Here is a 23,138-nt window from a genome sequence, read left to right on the forward strand (position 1 = left end):
GCCCTGGTAGATGAGTGGGCTGCCATACCTCAATATCACATCGATAGACTGATTGGAAGTGTGCCAAATCGGTGTCAGGAGTGTGTCACAGCCCGTGGAGGTCACACTAGATATTGAATGTTTCAAACATTTCTTGAATAAACGCATACAAACTGTTTAAAGTATTGTTTCATATGGGATATCAGTTTTGGTGATATTGGTCATTTTTGAAATGTTTATTTCTCCATATTTTACCGTTCATCACACATTAAAAAAATAGATACAGATGGAACTGAAATGAGGCAAATTATCTAAAAAAATAAAAATATTATATTTGGAACACCGAGATAAAATATATAAGAAAACGTACTTGTTCCTTTAATTTTTTGAGCAGTTTATTACGTAATTTTTTGTAAATTCAAGACGTTTCATGACGAAAATCACTGTGATATCAACTACTTGACTTAACCATGTGCTTTTTTTTTTTGCTTAATTTGTGATTGTGTGTGTATGTGTTTTATTATAGCAAAGTCACATCGAACTATCTGCTGACCCCACCAAGGGGAATCGAACCCGTTATTTTAGCGTTGTAAATTGTAGACTTGCCGCTGTACTAGCGAGGAGCAATTTGTGATTGTGTTTTCTACAAAATGTTTTTAATTTCTAATTCTAAACTGAATAATTTGCAAAACAGCATGACAGAACAATACATTTTTCAAGAAGCATATTACATGAAATACACAACTAAAACAACAAACTGTAACACAGACGCTATCTGAAAACACATTGGACATTTGTGTTCTAATTACAAGTCGAAAAGAAATATATTTAAAATTACCGGAAAGCATAAAGTTAGAACTAAGACTGTGTTTAAACATTCGGCTATACTTGCGTATGCCATCCACCAGAACAGTGGTATGTCTCCAGACTTACAATGCAAGAAACCGTGGTGGGCAAAGCACAGATAGCCCATTGTGTAGCTTTGTGCTTAACTTCAAACAAACATTACTTTTGTATACATTAAAACTAACTAGTTTAAAATAAATGTAAAGGCACGTCTAATAAAATATCCAAACTAAAACAGTTTGAATAGTCAAACGGTGCATTGTGGTTTGTCAGAATGAAACTTAATGTTTGCAACATTTTTTTTTAAACTGATAAACTTATCAAGTTTGTTTGTTTTTAAATATACTTTTTCAGGAGTTGTTTTTCCCATCTTATACAACACAAAATCATCTATAAAACGAAATACTTTTTCACATGCAGACATATACACACACACACACAAAAGGCACTAGCATTCACCATGTGCCGTGCTGTTGTTAACTCACTTCGGGAGTGCCACAGGTTTAAAAACGATTCAAACCCAACTTGCCTATCTTATTTTAACTCACAGAACACTAGCCGTTGCTAACTAGAAAATACAGGCTTTATTAATCGATCTTACAAGTTCTCGAAAGGTTCTGTTAGAAAGTAAATACCGCATTTCAAAAAACTCTTAACGTTACACAAAACTATTGTTTTAGTAAGTATAGTTTAGTTAGATGTTTTATAAAATAAACCTTGTTCAAACTTCTTCCGTTGGATGATCCCGTAATCCGATCTCTTTCCTCATGTTTAACGCGGTTATAGTGGGAAAAGAAAATGTTTATTTTTTTCAAACATCATTTTAATCCAATATAAAATAATTAACATAATACAGATGTATAATTTTCTTCAGAATATAAGACAGTCGGTTTTGACACCTTTAATAATAGAATACAAAACAGGAAATTTTTTGTTAATCAACTGATTCTCCTGTTCATTTCACGAAGTGTATCATGGTTACTATCACGTTCTTAAGTAGGCACCTATATATAAAATTAAATAATATATGTGTGAAACACAAAGACGAAATCTTCCAACAGTTCTAATGCTTTATTCACTACTAAGCTTTCCAGTTAATTTTCATCCCCCTGTGGGGCATATATTTATACACACACACACACACATATATGGTAACATTAGCCTTCAGTACATACAATTAAGCTTCAAATAGCTGTGAAAATAACAGGTTTTCAGCTATTACGTATAAACGTACAATTGATAAAGAGAAATTAACTACCTGAAAGTCTTACTAGAAAATACATAATATTATAGCGTATACTGCTTCTCGGAGATATATACTCTACCGATTATTTCTTAGGACTAATAAAATACATAATATTATAGCGTATACTGCTTCTCGGAGATATATACTCTACCGATTATTTCTTAGGACTAATTACCTAGTACCCGATACACCACCGCACCCATCTTCTAACTCTATCACGCGATCTGACTGGCCAAAAGGGTATCAGCTGTCCCTGCAGGATAAAAACAAAACATTATTCATACAAAACTCAGTCCCACTTGCCTTGCTATAACATTAGATGCCGCCGCCCTTTAATAAAGCAGACTTTCATTTCTAAGTCGTACTTACAGTTAAAACAAGACTCAAACCTTTATTCATAAATACGTTGTAAGTGTATCAAGCCGTACTAAAAACATTTACTTTAGGTTTACCGTATTTTCCGCCTAATAAGCCGAATTTCTGGCCCTAAATTTTGGACCTGATTTTTGGGGGTCGGCTTATTGGCCGATCACTCCTTTCGGAAATTTCTTCTTCTTAGGATATGTTTTTCTTTTGAAAATTACCATAGGCGGTAATTTTGTCCCATCAGCAAAGCACGTTAAGACTACAGTGAAACGTTGTTTCTGGAATTTCATTGGTTACCTAATTACAGTGAGTGGAGCCAGTAACGAATGACATATTGATTCCATCTCTGTCTCATTACGACACGTTCTGCTTTACTACAGAACGCCAATGATCACACACAACATGCATGCTGACGCTGAAACGAGACTAAGAAATCATTTTGAAGAAACTTGCCACTTTTTAAAAATGGCTTCGGCTTATTGGGCGGTAATAAGCAAAAACCCTCATTTTCAGAGCTGAAAATTGGTCTCGGCTTATTAACCGGAAAATACGGTATTTGTAAATCTGTGTATATATATATACACAGTCGCGCCAAACATGCTCGCCCTCCAAGCCGTGGGAGCGTTATACTGTGACGGTCAATCCCACTATTCGTTGGTAAAAGAGTAACCCAACAGTTGGCGGTGGGTGGTGATGACTAGCTGCCTTCCACTGTCTTACACTGCTAAATTAGGGACAGCTAGCACAGATAGCCCTCGAGTAGCTTTGTGCGAAATCCAAAAAACAAAACTTGGTAATATACCTACCACCGTTAAGCTATTCTAAAGTTACATGGCCGAAACCTTTCAATGTGTTTTCATTAATCAAAATACATTGTTAAGGAAAACTGTATTGAAACCTTTTACACGTATACGGTCACAGTTATGTGGAGTTATTCAGTGAATATTAAATCTTAGACCTTGAAACCACCTACTAGTGTTTATATATTCCGTAAGATAGATTATTCGTTTTTTTTTAACATTGCTTTCATCAACAGTCCTGTTGATGTTATGTTTAATATTTTTATTATCACTTATCGTACATATTTTTCCATCGTATCACACTGATTATTTTTTCATTGTTAGTTTAGTATGTGGACTTCCGAATAATTTAAATCGCCTATGAATAGCTACATCTAGCGAAATATAATTGGGTTTATGACCGAAAACATCACCCCAACTTCTTTAAGTGCATATGGCGTAAAGTGACAAATGTGAAATTTCAATAGTTTTATGTATTGCTCCAGTTTAGAATAGTATACACATTATGCAAGATCAAGTCTTGCCTTTTAAAAGTAATCAACATTCAATTCTCACAATATACCGTTTCCAAAAGATCTATTAATTCAAGGATGTTCTTTTGAACAACCACATCAATTTCGTCTTTTAATCGGACTAATTATGACCTCTAGAGGTACAACTGTTGTATAGGCTTAATCATTCGGACCTCTACCGTTAAGCAAACACCTCCGATATTTATAAAACGCATTTTGTGGAAAACTTGTACCTTGTGTATATTGGAACCAATGTTTCGGACTCGTGTAATGTCAACCACACTGGATAAAAAGCTATTTTCAAATAAGAAACATCATCAGTACTTTAAACATACTTAGTGTAACTGTTGCTACCCAAAGGGTGTCTAAGTCATTCTGAAGCCTCGGGCAATTGTCCAGTTTGCCCTATAAGTAACATGGCCTGTGTTGGTTGGTGTCTTAGATATACTTACTGTAACCAAGTTTTTTTTAAACATACTTATGGCAATTCTAGCTACTTTAAACATGCTAGCGTAACACATTTTCATAAATATGAAATAAAAAATAAATTATTTTGCTTATACAACAGTTTTAGTGTTAAACGGATAACATAGTTTTTTTTTATTTCATATTTGTGAAAATGCGTTACGCTAGCATGTTTAAGGTAACTACAATTACCCTAAGTATGTTAGGATTTTTACTTTCAAGAATCTTCTTCTAATTCCGAGAGCAGGCGAAACTTAAGTAATAAACAACTAATAATGTTTGTTTAGTGAGAACGCGCTAGAACATTGTTGAAATTTCTACAAACTCACGTGAGTCTTATAAAAAGCATGTAGCCGAGAGAAGGAAGAACATTATTTGTCAGCTGCAGTCAGCGTCCTATAGGTCTATAATTACTAATGGTGTTCACATTAGCTTTTCAGAAAACATTTTTCTATGCGATTCATACATCATAATTTTGTAGATAACTGGCGGGGTTCCTGAGAAACAAAACTGTCATTAACATTGCAGTTAATTCTACCAATTATCGCTTTAGTCCTAAATATATTTTACATAGGAAATAAGTAAACTAACTTTGTTTTTTAATTTGTTCTTCACATTTAGTGTTTAAAAAAGTAAATTACATGATGCGATATGTGTACCTAGTAGCAGTGAACAGTTAATACAAAAGCTACAAAAGACCTTCCAAGTCAGATCACTAGGTGGATCAAAAGATGATAAATCACAAATAAATATAATAACCCAAGAATGCGTTTATTTTATCGGGTAGCAGTTATAGTGAGTTGTCAATATAAAGAAATAAGCAGACAGTTGTCTCGTTCGTCTTTCTTAGATGTTATTTCTGGAAAGATCACATTAATACCCCACAGTCTGGAGAGGAAATCAAAGTGAAAAATGTAAAAATAATATTAGCTGGTTATCTATATAAATATATACAAAACGTTCACTTCCCCTGGTTGAAACTTCTACAAGTGTTTCCATCTTTCAAGTAGTTTCTTAGTCAGAATAAAGCAAACCATTTTGCATCGTGACAGTCAACGTTCAACGATTACATGCATGTCGACTGTTACGGTTACAAGCACAGTACGGTTACATTAAAGTGCCTTATGCTCCAATTTTCAAAGTGTCCCTCTCCAACGGGTATATAATTTATCCTGTTTGACGGGATGTATGTGTTATATATTAAGTTCAGAGTTACAAGTTCACATAAATTTAACAGTTTTTCAAACTGTTTTAAGTTAGTTATAAGCTTTCAAGACCTACCTCATCATCACCTAAAAATCAAGCTTATTCGTAAATTGTGATTAGGTAAAACGTAAGATCTATTAAAAAGTGATCATTATGTAGAAGATTAGACATGAAAGTTGTGCTTGAATTCAAACAAATACACAAACTTAAGTTTTATATTAAACTCTTTTTCTTTAATTATTTAATCCCAAGCTATCAAGATGATGTTTTTTTGAAAAGGCTTAACTTTCACTTCATATTGAGATCCTGACAGCCTTTTAAAAATACAAAGCATTATTATTGAAAAATCTGTTAAATGTGTGAAATACGACCTTCAAGCAACACAACTTAAAATATTTTGAAATAGCAGTTTTTATTTTTGGTCATTGTTTACATTTATTCAGAATGTAACTCTCCCAGGCATATGCTTTCCCTAACTGCTTTCATGTACTTAAAATTTTTTTTCTACACCAATTAACACCTGACGGGTTGAAAATCAGATACAAATTTTCCCAAAAATGACTTTCATCATTCAAATTACTGTTCAACTCATAAAACAAAAGTTACATAGAGTTCCTTATTATCGATTTGCCAATATTTCCTTGTAAATAAAGGCTATGTACCAAGAATAAACTTTATTTTCAAAGTTTGTTTGGCTCTAGAAATATGATTATATACAAGTTTTATTTTCATTATCAGTGAATATCCAGTGTTGGTGTTATGAGGACAAGATATAAAAGTACTTGATTAGGTCCTAGAGCATTTATAATATCTAAGCTTGGTTAGACTTACAAGAATTTGTAACCCAAAAATTCTAAAAGAGAGCCATCCTGTACAAACTCTATTCTGGATAAACCCAAAAGTTGTTGAAGAGAGTTACTCCTTATTAGATCTGTTCTTGAGTTGGAAATTGAATTTATAAATATTTGTAGCCTAAGAAACACTCAAGACTGTTGTCATGTGCTACATCCCTCCTTGAGTTGTAAGTTAAGAGTTAGAGAAACAGTTAATCCAAGATGTGTTCAAACATGTCATGTACTATATTTATCCTTAAGTTGTAAGTTGGAGTTACGCAAATATTTAACCCAAGAATCATTCAAAAGTGTCACCACATGCTTCAACTGTTCTCAATTTGTAACTTGATGTTACAAGAATATTTAACTCAAGAATCATTCTTGAGTGTTGCCAGGTGCTGCATGTGTCCTAGAGTTGTAAATTGAATTCAGATAATTTTTTTACTCAAGTACTGTTCAGATATGTGCTACATCAACTCTGGTGTTCTGAGCTCTTTTCTGAAGACATAGCAACAAAAATGGAAAACTCAGAGTTAGTCACCTACTTGGAAGTGGGGAAGGAGCTAGTAAGAGTATATTTTGGTGAGAGAGTGCATTCAACTTAAGTAGAAAATATGTTTCACTTAAAAGTGGTACTGCAGAAAGGTACTGTAAAACTAAGCCTCCTGCTTTAGTGCTCAAGTATCACAAAGGTGGATGAAATTTAAAACTGTTCAACAAGCCTGTATATCTCAAGGATCAGCAGTCCATGTACACACAGTGTGGATACAGCAATAACTCAGCCTAAGAGTCATATACTTAGTACAATAAGCATATGCAGGGATGAATCATTCCAAGACTGTATCTTGGGTACAATGAAAGACTCATCCAACTGGTTAGAATGGTCTGTTTCTTAGTGTAGAGGGCGACCTGTACTTCCAGGTAGACATCCATTCCCTACTTCTGAACAAGGTTTGCATCCATTCAGTCTTTTATCAACTGAATGACACTGACCCAAAAATTAAATCTTTGTACTGAGAAAGCAAGGGCTCTTCCATTCCATTATGGGGGAGAACATCAGAAAAATGCATAGATCAAACAGGAATAATGTACCATCTACTCAAAATTTCACAATGAGAGACTGTAGAATGGATTACTGTGAATATTAAAAAGAAGTTGGTCAGATGTGAAGACAAAAAATCACCCTCAATGCTGTATTTTCATTAGAAAGTAGCAATACAGCTTGGACAGTAAAATATATATAAACTGTAATAGCACTTATGCAAAAATAACTAAAAGAAAAAAAACACCTAAGCAGCCACAACCAAGCAGATAAAACTTTCTAACTTTCTGTCATCATTACCCACTACGGGTTTTGAGAGGGAGACATATTTCCTGTAAGGTAAGTACAGGCCATATGGAGGGTTCCATTGTCTCCATTTATTTTACAAAGTGGAAAGACAGAACTATTAGTGGGTGTACTGAAACCACAGAGTAAAATAATGAAACTGTCCTTCCAACGATATACAGAAACAAGTAATGTTTCTGAATACTGATGATATACTTATTTCTAGAGCTATTTGTATCCATACTAATAAACAAAATTGCACAAAAAGTTACTTGTCACTGTATCACACATTAACAGAAGTGTTCAAGATAGATCTGTATGGTTTGGGGAGTATTTTGTATATTATTTTAGTTGTTTATAACTTCTCTTCATGTTATTTCAAAACTGATTAAAAACTATTAAATTAAAAAATGAGAACAAAAAGAACTTTAATCTTAAAAGGTTTGTTTTGAATATTGTGCAAAGTTACACGAGGGCTATCTGCACTCACCATTCCTAATTTAGCAGTGAAAGGCAGCGACACATCACCACCCACCAAAGGGCTACTCTATTACTAATGAATAGTGGGATTGACCATCAAATTATAATGCCTCCATGGCTGAAAGGGTCAGCATTTTTGGTGGGATGAAGATCTGAGCCCATCACTTTCAGATTACAAGTCAAGCATTCTAACCACCTTGCCTTGTTGGACCCAATCTTAAAAGAAGTTTTGGAGTCCAGCACTGTGAACCCAATGGCATTTCATTTTTATCTGGTTAATCAAAACTGACATTTACACAAACTAGATGTTCTCCCTTGAAAAGTGATAATTTTTACCTCTTAAACAATGGAATTAATATGGACTCCATCAAATCTAAAACATCTTAATAAGCTATATGTATGTACCAAATTCATTCCAATTAAATTTTCCTAATAGCATATAAAATATGTAGCCATAAACACCAACAATATTAGAATTAATCCCACCATTATTTCTGTGATCTTCCATGTTCCTTAAATACAAAATAAAAATTTTCACTAACATTTTTTTTAATCAGTTCTTTACACAGAGTGCTATGAGACACAAACTAAAATTATTTGATATGATGTAATATGTGGATTCACTTGTAATGAACAATATGCAGTAATTTGATGGTGCAATGCTTAATTTCTGTCTTAAGATAATGTCTTAACATAATTAGCTATTGCATAATTATATATTGCACTATCTTAAAAAAGATAGACACAAATCTAAAATATTTTGTAATGTGTGACTGCTATCACAATAATCTTCTATCTAATTATTTTATATCAGAATCATGTTTCTTTATGGTTTTACCTCAATAATATTACTTTCACAAAGACAAGACTTATTTTTATGATACATCATATTTACTAGATGAACATAATTTTGATAGGTTACAACGCAGCTCAGCTAAATTTTGGCTCAAGATAGAAATTTTTGGTGATTTTTGACAAGGTAAAACTCCAACTAAAAACAGATTTATTAACTTTCTTACGTTATTTCAGCTAAGGTATTCCAAAAACGGCAGGTTACTTCATGTGCTTTCATGTTATTCAGTAAATGAACTTTAGTAGCTACATCAACTGCTTTTTCTTCTATTCCAAGCTGCCCATAGCTATTCCAACCCCAACACCACAAGGTTCTATCAGCTAAAACAACAAAAAATTAAAATAAAGATTGAATCACAATAAAACTATCAGTTATTAATAGTTATAGAAAATACCTTAAATGTGGCCTCTTTGATCATCTCAGTCTAATTTATAATTAGTTACTGGCTTTTATTATTATTTGAGTCACTATCTAATAATAAGATATGGGTTTGAATTTGGTATCCCACTATCACCAAACACAATTTTTCTGATGACCCTTTTGATAAAACAGGTAAAATGTGCATGTTAATGGATAACAACTAATTAAACAGACAGCTATGATGGCTTTAACTAGATTTGTTTGGTTTATATCCATTATGAAACATTCATATTTGTTTATCAGCTCAAGAAACTCTCTCTAAATTCTGCTAACAAGTGAACTTATTTAAGCCCTACTTTTTGAATGTTTATACTCATTGCAGTTCTTTGTTCTTAATTTAAAAATCAAAAATATTATAGGTGGAAATATGTCAAACAGCCCTAAATAAATATTCCTCCAATGTTTCTTTATACAAAACTACTACACAGAAGAGAGGTTACCACACAAAAACACTTAAAAAGTGATTCCATGAATACAAGTTTTTCTAATACTTTCATATGTGATACAGGTTGTAATATTAATTTAACATATGAAGTTCAACGAAAAAATGACATGTGATAAAAAAAAGAAACATTATCGACAAGAAATAGTGTCTTTTCCACTTCTTAACCTCTAGCACATGAAAAATAAACTTTTTTTTATCAAGTTATCTTATTATAATACTACATCTAAAAAATTGGTCTTGAAATTTTATATAAGAGGTCTGTTAAAAAATACACGGACTGTTTGAATTGCACGGCTCCAGTTGGTTCCAGGGGAATTCGCTTGGTGTTGCTAGATTTGCACAGATCAGATGATTACGACTCCACTTCCCGATTTCAGATATCTTCATTTGTGTATTAGCTACGCAGTTTTAAGTGAAGTGCGATTTTTTCGTTTGGCGGATTTCAGAATGAATGACCTGAAGGAGCAACAACTTGCTGTGAAATTTTGTGTTAAACTTGGAAAATCTGCAACTGAAACTTTTGCTATGCTTAACACGGCTTACAGTGATGTTGCTATGAAGCGTCACGGCATATTTCAAGTGGCATGAACGTTTTAAGGATAGTCGACAGTCTATTGAAGATGATGAGTGTCCTGGACGTCCTTCCTCGTCAACTGACGACCCAAACCTCGAAAAAATCAACACCCTGGTGCGAGCAAATCGACGTCTGACTGTCAGGGAGCTTGCTGAAGAGTGTGGGATATCAGTTGAATCTTGTTACGAGATTTTGACTGAAAAATTGAAGATGAACTGCGTTGCTGTGAAATTTGTGCCTCAGAACTCGTGAGTTTTTGGCCAAACACTCGATCACTGTTCTTCCCCACCCCTACTCACCTGACCTTGCTCCTTGCGATTTTTCTTGTTCCCCAAACTCAAAAGACCCTTGAAAGGAAGAAGATTTGAGACAATTCCGAGATTAAGACAAATGCGACGAAGGAGCTGGAGGACATTACAAAAGAAGCGTACCAGGACTGTTTCAACAAGTGGAAACACCGTTGGGATAAGTGTGTGTGTTGGGGAGGAGAGTACTTTGAAAGGGTCCCAGACCTGTAACTTCTAAATAAAGTACATTTTGTTTTATGACGTCAGTCCTCGTATTTTTTGAACAGCCCTTGTATGTACATAAATATATAGACACAATCACATACCCATTCCAAAACCAATTATGAATTCATATTACTATTATTAGATTTATAAAATCATGCAAACAAAGTGGCTTTAACACCATTTTCTCATGCCTTCTATGGTGAAACTTTATAGCAGGAGCTTAAAAATGTTTGATAATGTTCAACATCTCCAAGTACGATCTTGTATGTCCAACCTTACACATGTAAAATCTCTAACAGTTTTCTGCACTATATCTGGGTTAAGTATCAAATTTTACTCAATTTTAATGAGACCTATTATTTTCAATACAAAATGCAATATGTAATCACTTATGTATTGTATGTAATTATATTTTGTATAATTGTTACATACATACAAAAATTGTTTTGGACTTAATTAGGCTCACCTATGCAATCCAACATAGATGATTTTATAGCAGCAAAGGCTTGCTGGCTATCAGTGACCCAGTACTACAGAAATAAATGCACACAAACATACATACATAGCATGTTTTGTGTTTGTTTATAATATTTAATTTCCTGTTAATTTTGAAGGTTTATTAACTTATTTTTATGCAATGTTAAGTTTAGAAATGAAGTGCTGCTACATGTTTTATTAAATTTCAAAGCTGCATAATTCCAGTAGAAAGTTTTCTTCATTAACTTGTTTCAACTGATAGTAAAAAGTTTTCATATGAACCAGCTAGTTCACATTTTATTTCTGATTAGTTAAGAAAATCCCAGATATATCTTATAAACCCCAATAGCATATGTATATAAAATTATACATTTCTTATAATATATTGTCTATAATTACATTTATCTGTATTTTGCTTACGAAAAACAATCAAACATGCTATGTGATACAGTCACTGTTGTGAACTATTGTATCAGAAATGAATTTGTTTTCAATGGCAATGCAGGGGCCTAGTTACAAAATTAGAGTTGGTCCAATGTCCATGTGAAGAGCAGACCAATTTGTAGTACAAAGTGCCTGATGGAGGTTTGGGGAGCATATGTGCAAGAGAGAAATCCCTCTCCTATGGTGTGGAAAATTATGGAATAATTGCTTTGCAATGAAACAAAATAAGTACTTTTAGAACCATTCAAATGCACTTCATAGACCTTCTATAAACTAGAACAATAGAGCTAGAGCTATACATTCAACAATAGGCCCACAAAGTAAAAAACACATACGCAATGTATTAGATCTATCGTTTACAAGTTTAATGTCAAGACAAGAAACAACAGAGCACCAATTAAATTACCGCAGTACAACAGAAGTGCTACACATATTTCTAATATATATATATATATATATATTATACATTGCATAATATTATAATCCTGGTGAATCAAACCACACTGAAAAAAATTATATGTTTCTGGCAAGTTAGCCAGTTCAAAAACGCACGTTCATTTATTTGCTGACAAATACATTATGGAACCTTTAAACAAGCTTAAATGTTCCAAAACAATCAACTTGCATTTGTCACGTTTGAATGAACTCATTTGCAACTTCCCTCACTACTAGTTCATCTATGGAACCAGAACAAGCAAGTAAAATCATTAAGTGGTCAAGATGATCTTGGGCTATGTAGGTTTTCATAGGTTTTAGGCTGGTAAAGGATCTCTGGCACAACATTGGTTGCAGAAAAGCTACAATCAGTTGATAAAGTTTTACAGCTTCTCTCATAAACCACTTTTTTCAGCAGCAGTCATACTTTTAAAATTTTCAATAACTTTGTTTACTACTATAACACTATTTGTGAAAATGTTCTAAAACTTTAGTTGAACTTTCAACTTTGAGCTACTAACTCCTCCCAGTTCATCTCTTTCTCTATATAGTTTATAACTGGGTTTAGAGCTTCAATGTGTATTATTCTAAGTCCTCTCAGGAAAAATTTCATCACCAATACTTTCTTTATACTTATTGTTTTGTTTCCTTTTTCTAGGCAACTATGGCTTACTAATGTCCTTTTTTTTACCCCACTTTCTGGTAAAAAAGGTAAATTTTACCTCTGAACAAATTCCCTGAAGAATCATGCTTGCCCTTTCCATCAGATTTTTCATCTTTTCAATTAGGTTACCCATCAGGGTCCCTTTACTTAAACTGTCACAGCAGTAAAGGACAAGTTCTCCCAGAATTATTCAAAAGTTAAAAAAATCAAATTTCTCCATAGCATTATTCACCCCTATAAGTTTGAATCACATTTCTAGGTCTGTAATCTTTTCTCCTGAAGTATCCCACAGTTTCTGCAGATACTTGTAGTTTTGTTTGACTGATGCCATAGCTTGTCCACTTACTATCTATCTGGAGGGTGGAGAACTTGGATAACCGAAGTATTTTTCTTCAGCAACAGTGTCTTCCTCTTTAATCCATTTGAAAGTGGCTTCCATTCCTGAAGAATCTTGATAACTTTGATGGTTTCAAGAGTATAATCTAGAGCATCATGAAGGCAGATAATTGATCAAAGGATATAATGTACAGCCACATTTAGCACCTAGCCATAACAGTAGATGTAGAGGGCTTTAAGTTCAATGTTGGCAATTTTCCTGGCTATTCTATTTTCGGTACCATTCATAACACTTAGCTCCCAACTTTTTCATTGATAAATTTATCCTCAGCATCACATATTTTATTGCATGGACTAGTGAATTTGCATTCATTAAGTTCACAGAATAAGAAACCAACAAAAGTTTTGTGGAGTTCACATTTTTGTCTAACCACCTGAAACACAGCATCAGCTTTTCTACATTACCTACCTCAGTTGTCTCATTTATAATAACTGTCAAATACCTTGAATGTTGAAAGTTTCTGTAGAGATCCCTTGGAATATAATTGACCATAATTTCTAGAATTTCATTTTGTGTTTATACAGAAGTATATTTGTTCCTTTTCTTCTCTAGTCATAAAGCTAATTTGGGATCATCCACAGCTTGCAATGGGTTTCAGCTGGTTACAATTATACTCTATGTCATCCCTCCCCCTGATATTCTCTGCTTACCTTCCCAAGACATGCAAGTCTGAATTCAGATTTGGCAAGCAGGCCTTGCAATTAACTCTTTCTTGCTTATACATGGAAACAACTATGTTACTTACATCTGGTGTACATTCATTCCATAATGCTTGGGCTTCAAGATGGCAGATGAATGTTCATGCATTGAAATGAAGCAGTATCTTCCTTCCAACTGCTATATCCTCTAGTAACGAAGGTGTTATCCAGACATGAGTTGTTTCTAATGTTAGTCTCATGGTACATATTATCACAAACCAAACAGAGGACCAATGTAATGTAATATAGCCACTCACATGTTTCAAACAAAGACACTTTGCAATGGTTTTTCCTTGGATTCTTTTTCCCAAATTCCTTTTGAAGACATTTATAGCCCTTTGCAGACACATGCCTGTCTATAATTTTTACTATCATAGACATCATAATCAATTGGTACAGACACCAAGAAGAAAACAATTTCACAGTTTGTTTCCAAGCCTTCATTTATTTCAGCAACTTGAGGATCGACAGCCTGAGAAGATTCACTGAGTAATTAGTCTGGACTTGACTTGGAAGCTGGAATAATCAAGTTTGGTATTAATTATAAAAAGCTTTTATATTTTAAACAGATCTACTGAACCCTACCTAAAAACCAGCAAAACCACTGATGTACTTGCATGCAGAGTCGTTTTCTCACAATGCCATAGGCCTAAGGTAGGCTCCACAAGTCTTGTTCCATATTTAAGGCCTAGGCTCTTGAATATGCATATTATTTACCTTACATTAGAGGCCTACAGTACTGGTAGTACCACTAACTTACTTCAAGAATATTACTATAAAAAAGACATTACATGATAAAATTTAATATTAATGAAATTTCTTTCTTAAAATTAGGCCTACTTCATTTGGTAATGAAATTTAGAATTTATTTTTGTGAGACAGACTTTGAATATGACATTTCTATATCATCTCTCTAGCTTATCTTCTATCTTTATTGGTCTATGCATCAATTAGTAGGCCATAAATAATTACTGGATGCTATGCCACAATGACATGGTACCTTGTATTATGCAAATGCCAATGTAACTGATTGCCTAAAACCTGCACAGTGTAACGATTTTTATTTTCCATGACAATGGACTTCCGAAAATACATCAAATGTGTTACATCTAAAGCTAGGCCTAAGGACATCTCCAAACTACTTCCAGCAACCACAAGCTTATTTCTTGCAAATTTTTGGAAGGAACATTTAAAATAGATTCTCAACTAATTTTGTCTACAGTTGTTCAGTAGTACACATATGGGAAAAGAGTTAGTTTTAGGGCAACGGACCTGCAACTACGGCTCTGTAATGAAACATCATTTCTTCTTATTTCCATTCATCATTCTATCAAAGCAACATTTAAAACGAGGTTGTGTTGCCATGTACATTAGCTACTGTCATAAAATGGAATCCAGTATATATATAAAAAAAAAAAAAAGACTGTTTCTGTTACAGAAGCTTTTAACAATGAGTCAGTGAGTTTAACATTGGAAGCAGTCATCCTTGGCATTATATAAGTGTTTGTTGTAGTGCAAGTTGCATTTGTCTCCAAAAATAATTACATTGCCAATAATAAATTACATTTTAATCTAATGAAACATACTTCAGGTACAAACATTCCCATATACCAAAGATTTTGAATCACGCCATCAAGAGAATAAAATGAAGTAAACATAACAAGTAAATAGTCAGTTTAAGCAGCAGAGACAAGGGCTCATATTTCTTGTAAGAGAAGAACTGGAAAAAATAAAGGTAACAACCAACTTTTGGAGTCTTCATACTACTAGTGGCAGGAGGGATAATCAGTGTAAAATAAATGCACTGTTAGCTGATTTGATCATTTAGGATATGCTCCCTTTCAAATCTGCTGAATAGTAAGCATTCAAAATCTTATCCAGACATTACAATAAAATAAAACTTTTCAGTATGAAAGCCCCAACATGTGTAATTAATGACAAACTCAACAACAGAAAAGAGGAGATGAAAAAGAGAGAAATCCTCACAATTCTCACACTAGAACAAGATGCATGTTAATGGGGTGTTTACACCCCACCCCCCTCCACCCACCATTAGTTAATGAGCATTTAGTATTTTTGATATAAATCCACACAATTTTTAACTGAGAAAATGGAGTTTATTAGCCCATCAAGGATATCTCTTCCAACTCCTAACTATGACCACCACTTACTACTGGTGTATTCATCTAATCTTTTCTTGAACTCAGTTAAATTTTCTGCCTCCACCACCCTTGAAGGCAGCTCATCCCAAAACCCAACTACCCTCTTTGAAAAGTAATACTGTCTAAACTGCAGATGACTCCAACAATGCCAATATTTGAGCTTATGACCCTTTGTCTTATTGTTTTCTTTGATAAATACAAAACAGTTTGATGAATCTGTATCATCAGTGCCATTAATAATTTTAAACACTTCAATCAAATTCTCTCTGACCCTTCTTTCCAGAGAAAACAAGTCTAGACTTTAGTTTCTCCTCATAGGTGTCATTCTAGTGGCTTTTCTATGAATCTTCTCCAACAAATCAATATACTTCTTGAGGAAAGGGAGCCCAAAACTGTACACATTACTATAAATGTGGCCTCACAAGTGATCTGTAATATAGTGAAACAATAATATCTCTTGTCTTGTATTCATTATTACTTTAGATACTATCCAAAATCCTATTAGCCCTATTACTAGTTACAAAACATTGTTTAGATGACTATTGTACTTTTCTATCACAACACAAAGATTGTTTTCTTCAACCACAGTATTTAATGTATTCCCATTTAAATCATAGTAATTTGAATTGTGAAAACCTAAATGTATCACCTCATATTTTGGATAGTTAAACATCAACTACCATGTACTGGCCCAATGCATTAATGATATAAATCTCCCTATAAGTCTGCAGCATCTTTAATACAGTTAGCCACTTCAAAAGTCATATGTCATCTGCAAACTGATATCTGTAACTGTAGTTATCCATGATATGCACATTTTATAACAACCCAATTTCACCTCATGGCTTTCCAACTAATTCTTCAACTAGTAGTGACTAAGAAGCTATTACCATAACAGACTAAAAACCTTTCCTCAACTACAACTGTTGTCCTAAATTTTTCTTGGACCAATAGCTAAAGGTAAAGCTTTTTTTTATTAAAATAAATATCCAGTGTTCAGTTAAGCATATTTATTTACTTTAATAACATTTAAAAAAATAGTAAACAGACAGCTTTTGAACTCTCAGAACAAAGAACTAGTGTCTTATCTATGTCCTAAACTTATACTAACCAGTTATAGCAGCAGAATGTCGAGATCCACAAGCAACAGATTTAATGCGTTGGTCATCAGGGAACTCTAAAAATCCTGGAAAAGTCTGGAAGGATATTACTTCTCTAGGAAAACCAAGCTGTCCACTCTCATTCCAGCCCCATAGGTAAAGATCGCCAGAATCTTGAAAAAAATCAAACATTCATTTTATAAGTATTGGTCTAAATCTAAAATTTCAAATGAAACATTTGGTATAATATTTCACAATACAATAAAGCCACAAATTTCTTATGTTTATTGGTATGAACATGCATTATTTTTTGAGATTATTAGTGACTATACTTAATATGCTGAAACTTAAAACACTAATAGATTCTTACACTTTAAAATTAACCCTTGCAAATTAAAAATAAAATAAAAATGATGCAATAAAATTGGTTGGTACATTTTTTCAGATTTTGAAAAAAAGATGTTGACAATAGTTCCAAAGCTTCCTCCCACTACAATATCTTACAACACTTTCACATACAAGTCATTTTATTACACTTGTAGCTTAATCATTGATATCATATGACACATATTTGACATCTAAAATGCACTATACAATACCTTAAACAAACAGTTTGAAACCACACTTTTGTTTAAAATGCTAGTTGATAACTTGGCCAATTTTAGTTACTGTATACAGATTGTTTCAAACATTTTACAAATGCATCTACAATCAGTATTTCATATTAATATGTAACAACCCATTACTGTGCAAGTAATAATGTATATTACCAGTTTTTGTATTACTTTCCTACATTGAAAATAAATTCTGATATTTACTTCCTTTCACACAAAAACGTTTCCCAATCTTCACTTGAATCACAAGCTTTTATACCTTATCTGTTCAAGCTGTTAATTTAGCATGCATAGTATATGCTAAATGAACAGCTTGAACTGATAATACAAATTACTTATATAATATTATCACTCATACAAAGCTTAATTTTCATAGCCTTAAATTTTGTTTGATTATAAAGCCATCAAATAGAAAATCAAACCCATCTTGCCAGATACACCCATCACATACTCTCTTTCAGGAATTGTCAATAGTTCTCTCTTACTTTTAACCCTATTTAGACCAATAGAAAGCCAAGGTTTTCATCTTTCAAATTATATTACATTGCATTGTTATCTGTGCAGAAAAATGTTAATTTCTCTTCCGACAAGCTCCATTCCTAAGGAAAACATACTGACTAAATTAGATGATTTTGTAATCACTCTGTTGTATAGTTAGAAAGCCAGAAAAATCGTGATAGGCAGAGAAAACTGTCTGCTGTTTTGCATGTTATTATTCTACATTCATTGGAACATTATAATTAAATAAAAATTTAGTACACTACTACCATTAGTGTAAAACAAAGTAAGGTTAAGTGTCACTGACAGTCAACAAGAAATAAAAGGAAGGCCCAGTTTTTTTTCATTTTTATTCTTTATTTATTATTATAAAAGTAACCAAAATGTAAAAATAGAAAACTACATTGTTTAAGGTTACATTAGGTAAAATAAACAATAATAATATAATAAAAAAATTTGTAAGAAGTACACATGCTAGAATCTTGGAGTAGTTCTCAGGGTATGTATTTCAACAGTATAATGTGAGCAACAAGTTTCCCAATTGATTTATAACTTAAAATAGTGTGATTTCTACTAGTGAATAGTACTACTGGTTCAATACCATTCAGAGGGCAATAATATAATAAAATTTAAGCATAAATACAGATTATACTGTTAGGAGTTTGAAGCTACTTGAAATAAAAAAAAAAATGTAGTTTCATGTTATAATTTAAAGTCATTTGCAGAAAGAAAAAAGGGCAATTTAGATTTATTTCATTGTTGTTTTTGTGGTTACAAGGACAGTCAAACTGACCAACGTTGTGCAGAGTAGCACAGAGAAAATAATAATGATAAAAAATAACATTTTACTTAAAACATTTGAAGTTTTAAAAATTTTGGATTTGAGATTTTTAAGATGAAAAAACTATTTTTAATCTTAACATGCAAATCATTTTACACTCAGACTGGTAAAAAATACTCAATAAATTAAAAAATATATTTTTACTTAGAATACTTTACCAAAAGTCTGCTAAATTTTGTGAAGATACACATCTGTATTAAAATTATATACAAGTGAAAATGGTTACATGATTGGTCCTTGGGATCTTGCACCTATTGAAAGTTTGTAACTGGCCTAATACTAAATATGCAATGCATGTACTCATTCAACTGTTCATAAGTACTCTAGTGTAGTTGGTTAAATTGTGGGTTCTGACTAGGAAAATTCCAAATGTAAGGAACAAACAAAGGAGCAAAGTGTACTTATAATGCTCATGATAGTGTGAAAATAATGTGTGCCCTTTGGTGGGGAATTTCTGAGAAATGAACATCAGCCATGGCATAACAAACAAATGTTATGGCACATTCACTATATTGTTGGAGGTCTCAAAACAACATACAAGAGAAACGAACGACTCGTATGTTATGCTAAGCTAAAAAGAAAGCGATTCATGACTGTGGTTGTTTTGATATTTTATCACCTAATATATAAAAGCACTTTAAAGATGTGAACTAAAATATAAATTACGGGGGAACAATAAGTGGCAGGTAATTTTTTATTTAAAATTTCCAAAATAGGAAAAAAAATTTAATAGCTAAAAGCAAATAAGAAAAACACTAATATTATACACAACTATAAATTAGTCTTAACTAATTTCAGTATCAAAATATAACACTTAAGTTCATATGATTTGATGCAACTGTGTTAAGAAAATTAAAAACACTACAAAAATAACCAAATTATTTATCACTTGGTTTTACAATACTCTGAATTTCATACATAGAAACATATTTTCAAACTGAACACAAGCTATTCCCTCAGATAAAATATGGTGAAAAAATGTTTTAAGATACCTGTTAAAGCAGCAGAGTGCCAACCTCCAGCAGCAACAGTTGTAACTATTAATCCTTCTAAAGCTTCCACAACTCGAGGTTCAGCTACTGCATCTAGTGTACCATGCCCCAACTGGCCACGGCTACAAAATGAGGATTTACAAATACAGATAAAACTGTACACATACAATAATAAACCCAATTAAGAACATTCACTGTGTTAAAAACATTTACACTTCTGCAGTTTCATTTTGTTACAGTCAATATTAATTATGGTCACAGGAAGCAAAGTAACAGTCCATAATAACAACTATTGCAGCAGACAAAATGTAACCAAATCAGACATGAAGTAACAAACACTACAGTCAATAATAAATGTGGTGATGAGTACTTATCCTCGAAGATCTTTTTTCTTTCAAAATTATTGTAATCTCTAAAATAAGTAATTTTACAGCATTTCAGCTGAGTGAAAATAAAATATTATACATTTTCCTTTTCTAATGAAATTGTAAGTTTTATCAGTGATATACACACATATATATAATTTCAATAAGGACCTATAACAACATTTTACCTCGTGGACATTTTGATAACATCTGTAAATGGGCTCTCCCAAAAGCCAAATAGTAACAAAAATCACCTAATCATCTTGCCACTATTTCATTTCAGCTGATCTCCAAATGTGCATGCATTTTCCCGATAGCAAAGCCACATTGGGCTATCTGCTGTGTCCACCTAGAGGAATCAAACCCCTAATTTTAGTATTGTAAATCCATAGACTTAACACTGTCTTTGTGGGGGACATCTCCTAATGCGACACTAAAGTTAATCTTTACCATCTCTAACACATATGCAAGAACCAGTTTTATTTAGATTGTTCCAGTAAGTTTGAATTCTTTATACTTACTAAATAAATACACATATATATTACTCCTGTAAGACATGCCATATTACACTGTAATACTTCTGTAATGTATCCTTTTTGTAACTATAGTTTAATTCTTAAATGGATATAATTTAACGATGTGCTTCCAAGAGTAGGTGCTGTGGAAGGATATCAGATGTGCCACTGAATATTTGCAATTAAGTAATTTTATTTAGCAATGTACATTTATTATTAATTTAATACATTTTTTAAAACTTAAAATTTGATTTCCTCCTTGATACACAGTTATGAGAACATATCACTTATATTAGACACTATCTTGCCAGAGATATCTATTAAATCAATGCTTCTCAAACTTTTTACAACTCACAGCATGCTTTTAATGTCTGCAATTTTTGTGACACATGAAAATAAAGTCTGTATGTTTCCATAACAATTTCTTGTTTTTTTCCATATTTTGTGATGTGCCTTCTAAATTCTATCTTTCCTTTTTTCTTATGAATAACAAAAATGACAAACTCCTCGAACAGTAGGGCAGCTACTCAAATAGTGCTGATTGAATTGTCATATCTATTATGACAAAAATGTTACTAAGAAGTACTTTTTATTTATACTTTTCTTTTCAACAGATATCTCAATTAGCATATATTCATGAAGAGTTGTTGTTAAGAGTACTGGAAAACACTCAAACCCTAAAAAGGCTCAATCTTTTCCCACTATTAACCCTAAAATTCCCAATATATATCTTAGTGACCACAAAGACGCTGGAATAAAATCTAAATTATATACAGCACATCTATTTAAAACCCTTCTGCAAAGAAGTCCATGAAGGATCCCATGGTATAGAGGAATGGAAAAGGGTGTGTGGATCAACACTGAAGGCAGAGACCTCTTTACAGAACCCATAGATCAACAGGTCTGGAAACTTCTGTAGTATCAGTCAGTCAAGGTGCAAAAATAACAAGGAAAGGGTCAGAAGCCTTAGCAAGAAGACAAAAGGCCTAGGCAAAAAATGAAGAGAAAACCAAGGATGGGCAAAACATTGCATGAAATAGGAGAGGGAGATAAGCTTGTAGCCAGAGAAGACAAGGAAGAATGCAATCTAGTAGCATCAGTCCTACATTCCAAGGAGTCAGGATGATCCCCAAATACAGTATTGCATAGAAAGAGGGTCTTCATGCAGATCCAACATGGATGAATGGATGAGATGTATCCCCACAAAGTAATGCACTTCCCCTCAATAAATCATAACAGAACATGAACTAGGTATTAAGGGAAAGGAAGAGATGATGTACAAGCCATAGTGGGACAGAGGAAGAAACCAAACACCTCTGAAAAATGTTCAGGGGAATGATGAAAGACTTTTGATGATAATATGAAGAAAGGCAAATAAGGTAAAAAAGGAAGAAAGTCAAATCCTTGAGAAATGAACCTGATTATAATAAACAGTCACTTCAAGATTTCAATTCCAAAGGGAAAGTACAGGATCCAACTGTTGAGAACCCAAATATGGATCTGAATAGCAATTATACAACACAACATGTTGGTCCAACAAGTAGGAAAGATGGGACATATCAACACTCAATTGAAACTGGTCCAAAACGTTTTAAGCATAACTACTGTCAGGTGAAAGGGAAAAACTATATTCAGAAGGATTTTCACCTAGTAAAAAAGGATAGGCATAACAGACAACATAGAAGACCTGTAAATTACCATATACCTGATTAAAAAGCTGTAAAACAAGGGAGTAAGACAATATTCTTGCATGTCAACTGATAACAATCTAGTGGTACATCCAATATAACATAAAGAACTTTTATATTCCTATACAACATTAAAAATCTTGAACATAGGCATTCAATCCTTATACCTGTAGAAATGCTATAATTTAAATTGAGATTGAGAATACTCACAATGACGTAACTTTCACAACAGGTTCCTAATTAGAATAGCCTTGATGTGGCAACATCAAGGCAAATAATAAATAAAACTGCATATAAATGAAAGTATAATTAACAGAGACTTAAACAAGAACTGAATGAATAAAACAGTGCAGTTTGTTTATTATTAAAGCTACAGTCATTAGC

General features: G+C 32.9%; 1 protein-coding gene across 2 annotated transcripts; it reads right to left on the reverse strand.

The window, feature by feature from the left end:
- Positions 1-1,390: 1,390 nt before the first annotated feature.
- On the reverse strand, positions 1,391-20,867 carry LOC143253696 (RCC1 domain-containing protein 1-like). 2 transcript variants are annotated; one of them, XR_013029783.1, is made up of 6 exons: positions 20,740-20,867; positions 20,187-20,308; positions 17,253-17,414; positions 9,080-9,233; positions 2,247-2,324; positions 1,391-1,829 (listed from the first exon to the last, which is right to left on the reverse strand). XR_013029783.1 is itself a non-coding variant. In XM_076507965.1 (5 exons), the coding sequence occupies exons 1-5, from the start codon at positions 20,748-20,750 to the stop codon at positions 2,315-2,317; spliced, it is 459 nt and encodes a 152-aa protein (XP_076364080.1). In that variant the 5' UTR covers positions 20,751-20,866; the 3' UTR covers positions 1,878-2,314. The 2 variants fall into 2 exon arrangements, 1 of the variants encoding a protein (XP_076364080.1); XM_076507965.1 differs by lacking the exon at positions 1,391-1,829 and having other exon boundaries at positions 1,878-2,324; positions 20,740-20,866.
- Between the last annotated feature and the right edge of the window lie 2,271 nt (positions 20,868-23,138).

The sequence above is a fragment of the Tachypleus tridentatus genome, chromosome 6 (assembly GCF_004210375.1).
Source record: "Tachypleus tridentatus isolate NWPU-2018 chromosome 6, ASM421037v1, whole genome shotgun sequence".
NCBI classification, from domain to species: Eukaryota; Metazoa; Arthropoda; class Merostomata; order Xiphosura; family Limulidae; genus Tachypleus; species Tachypleus tridentatus.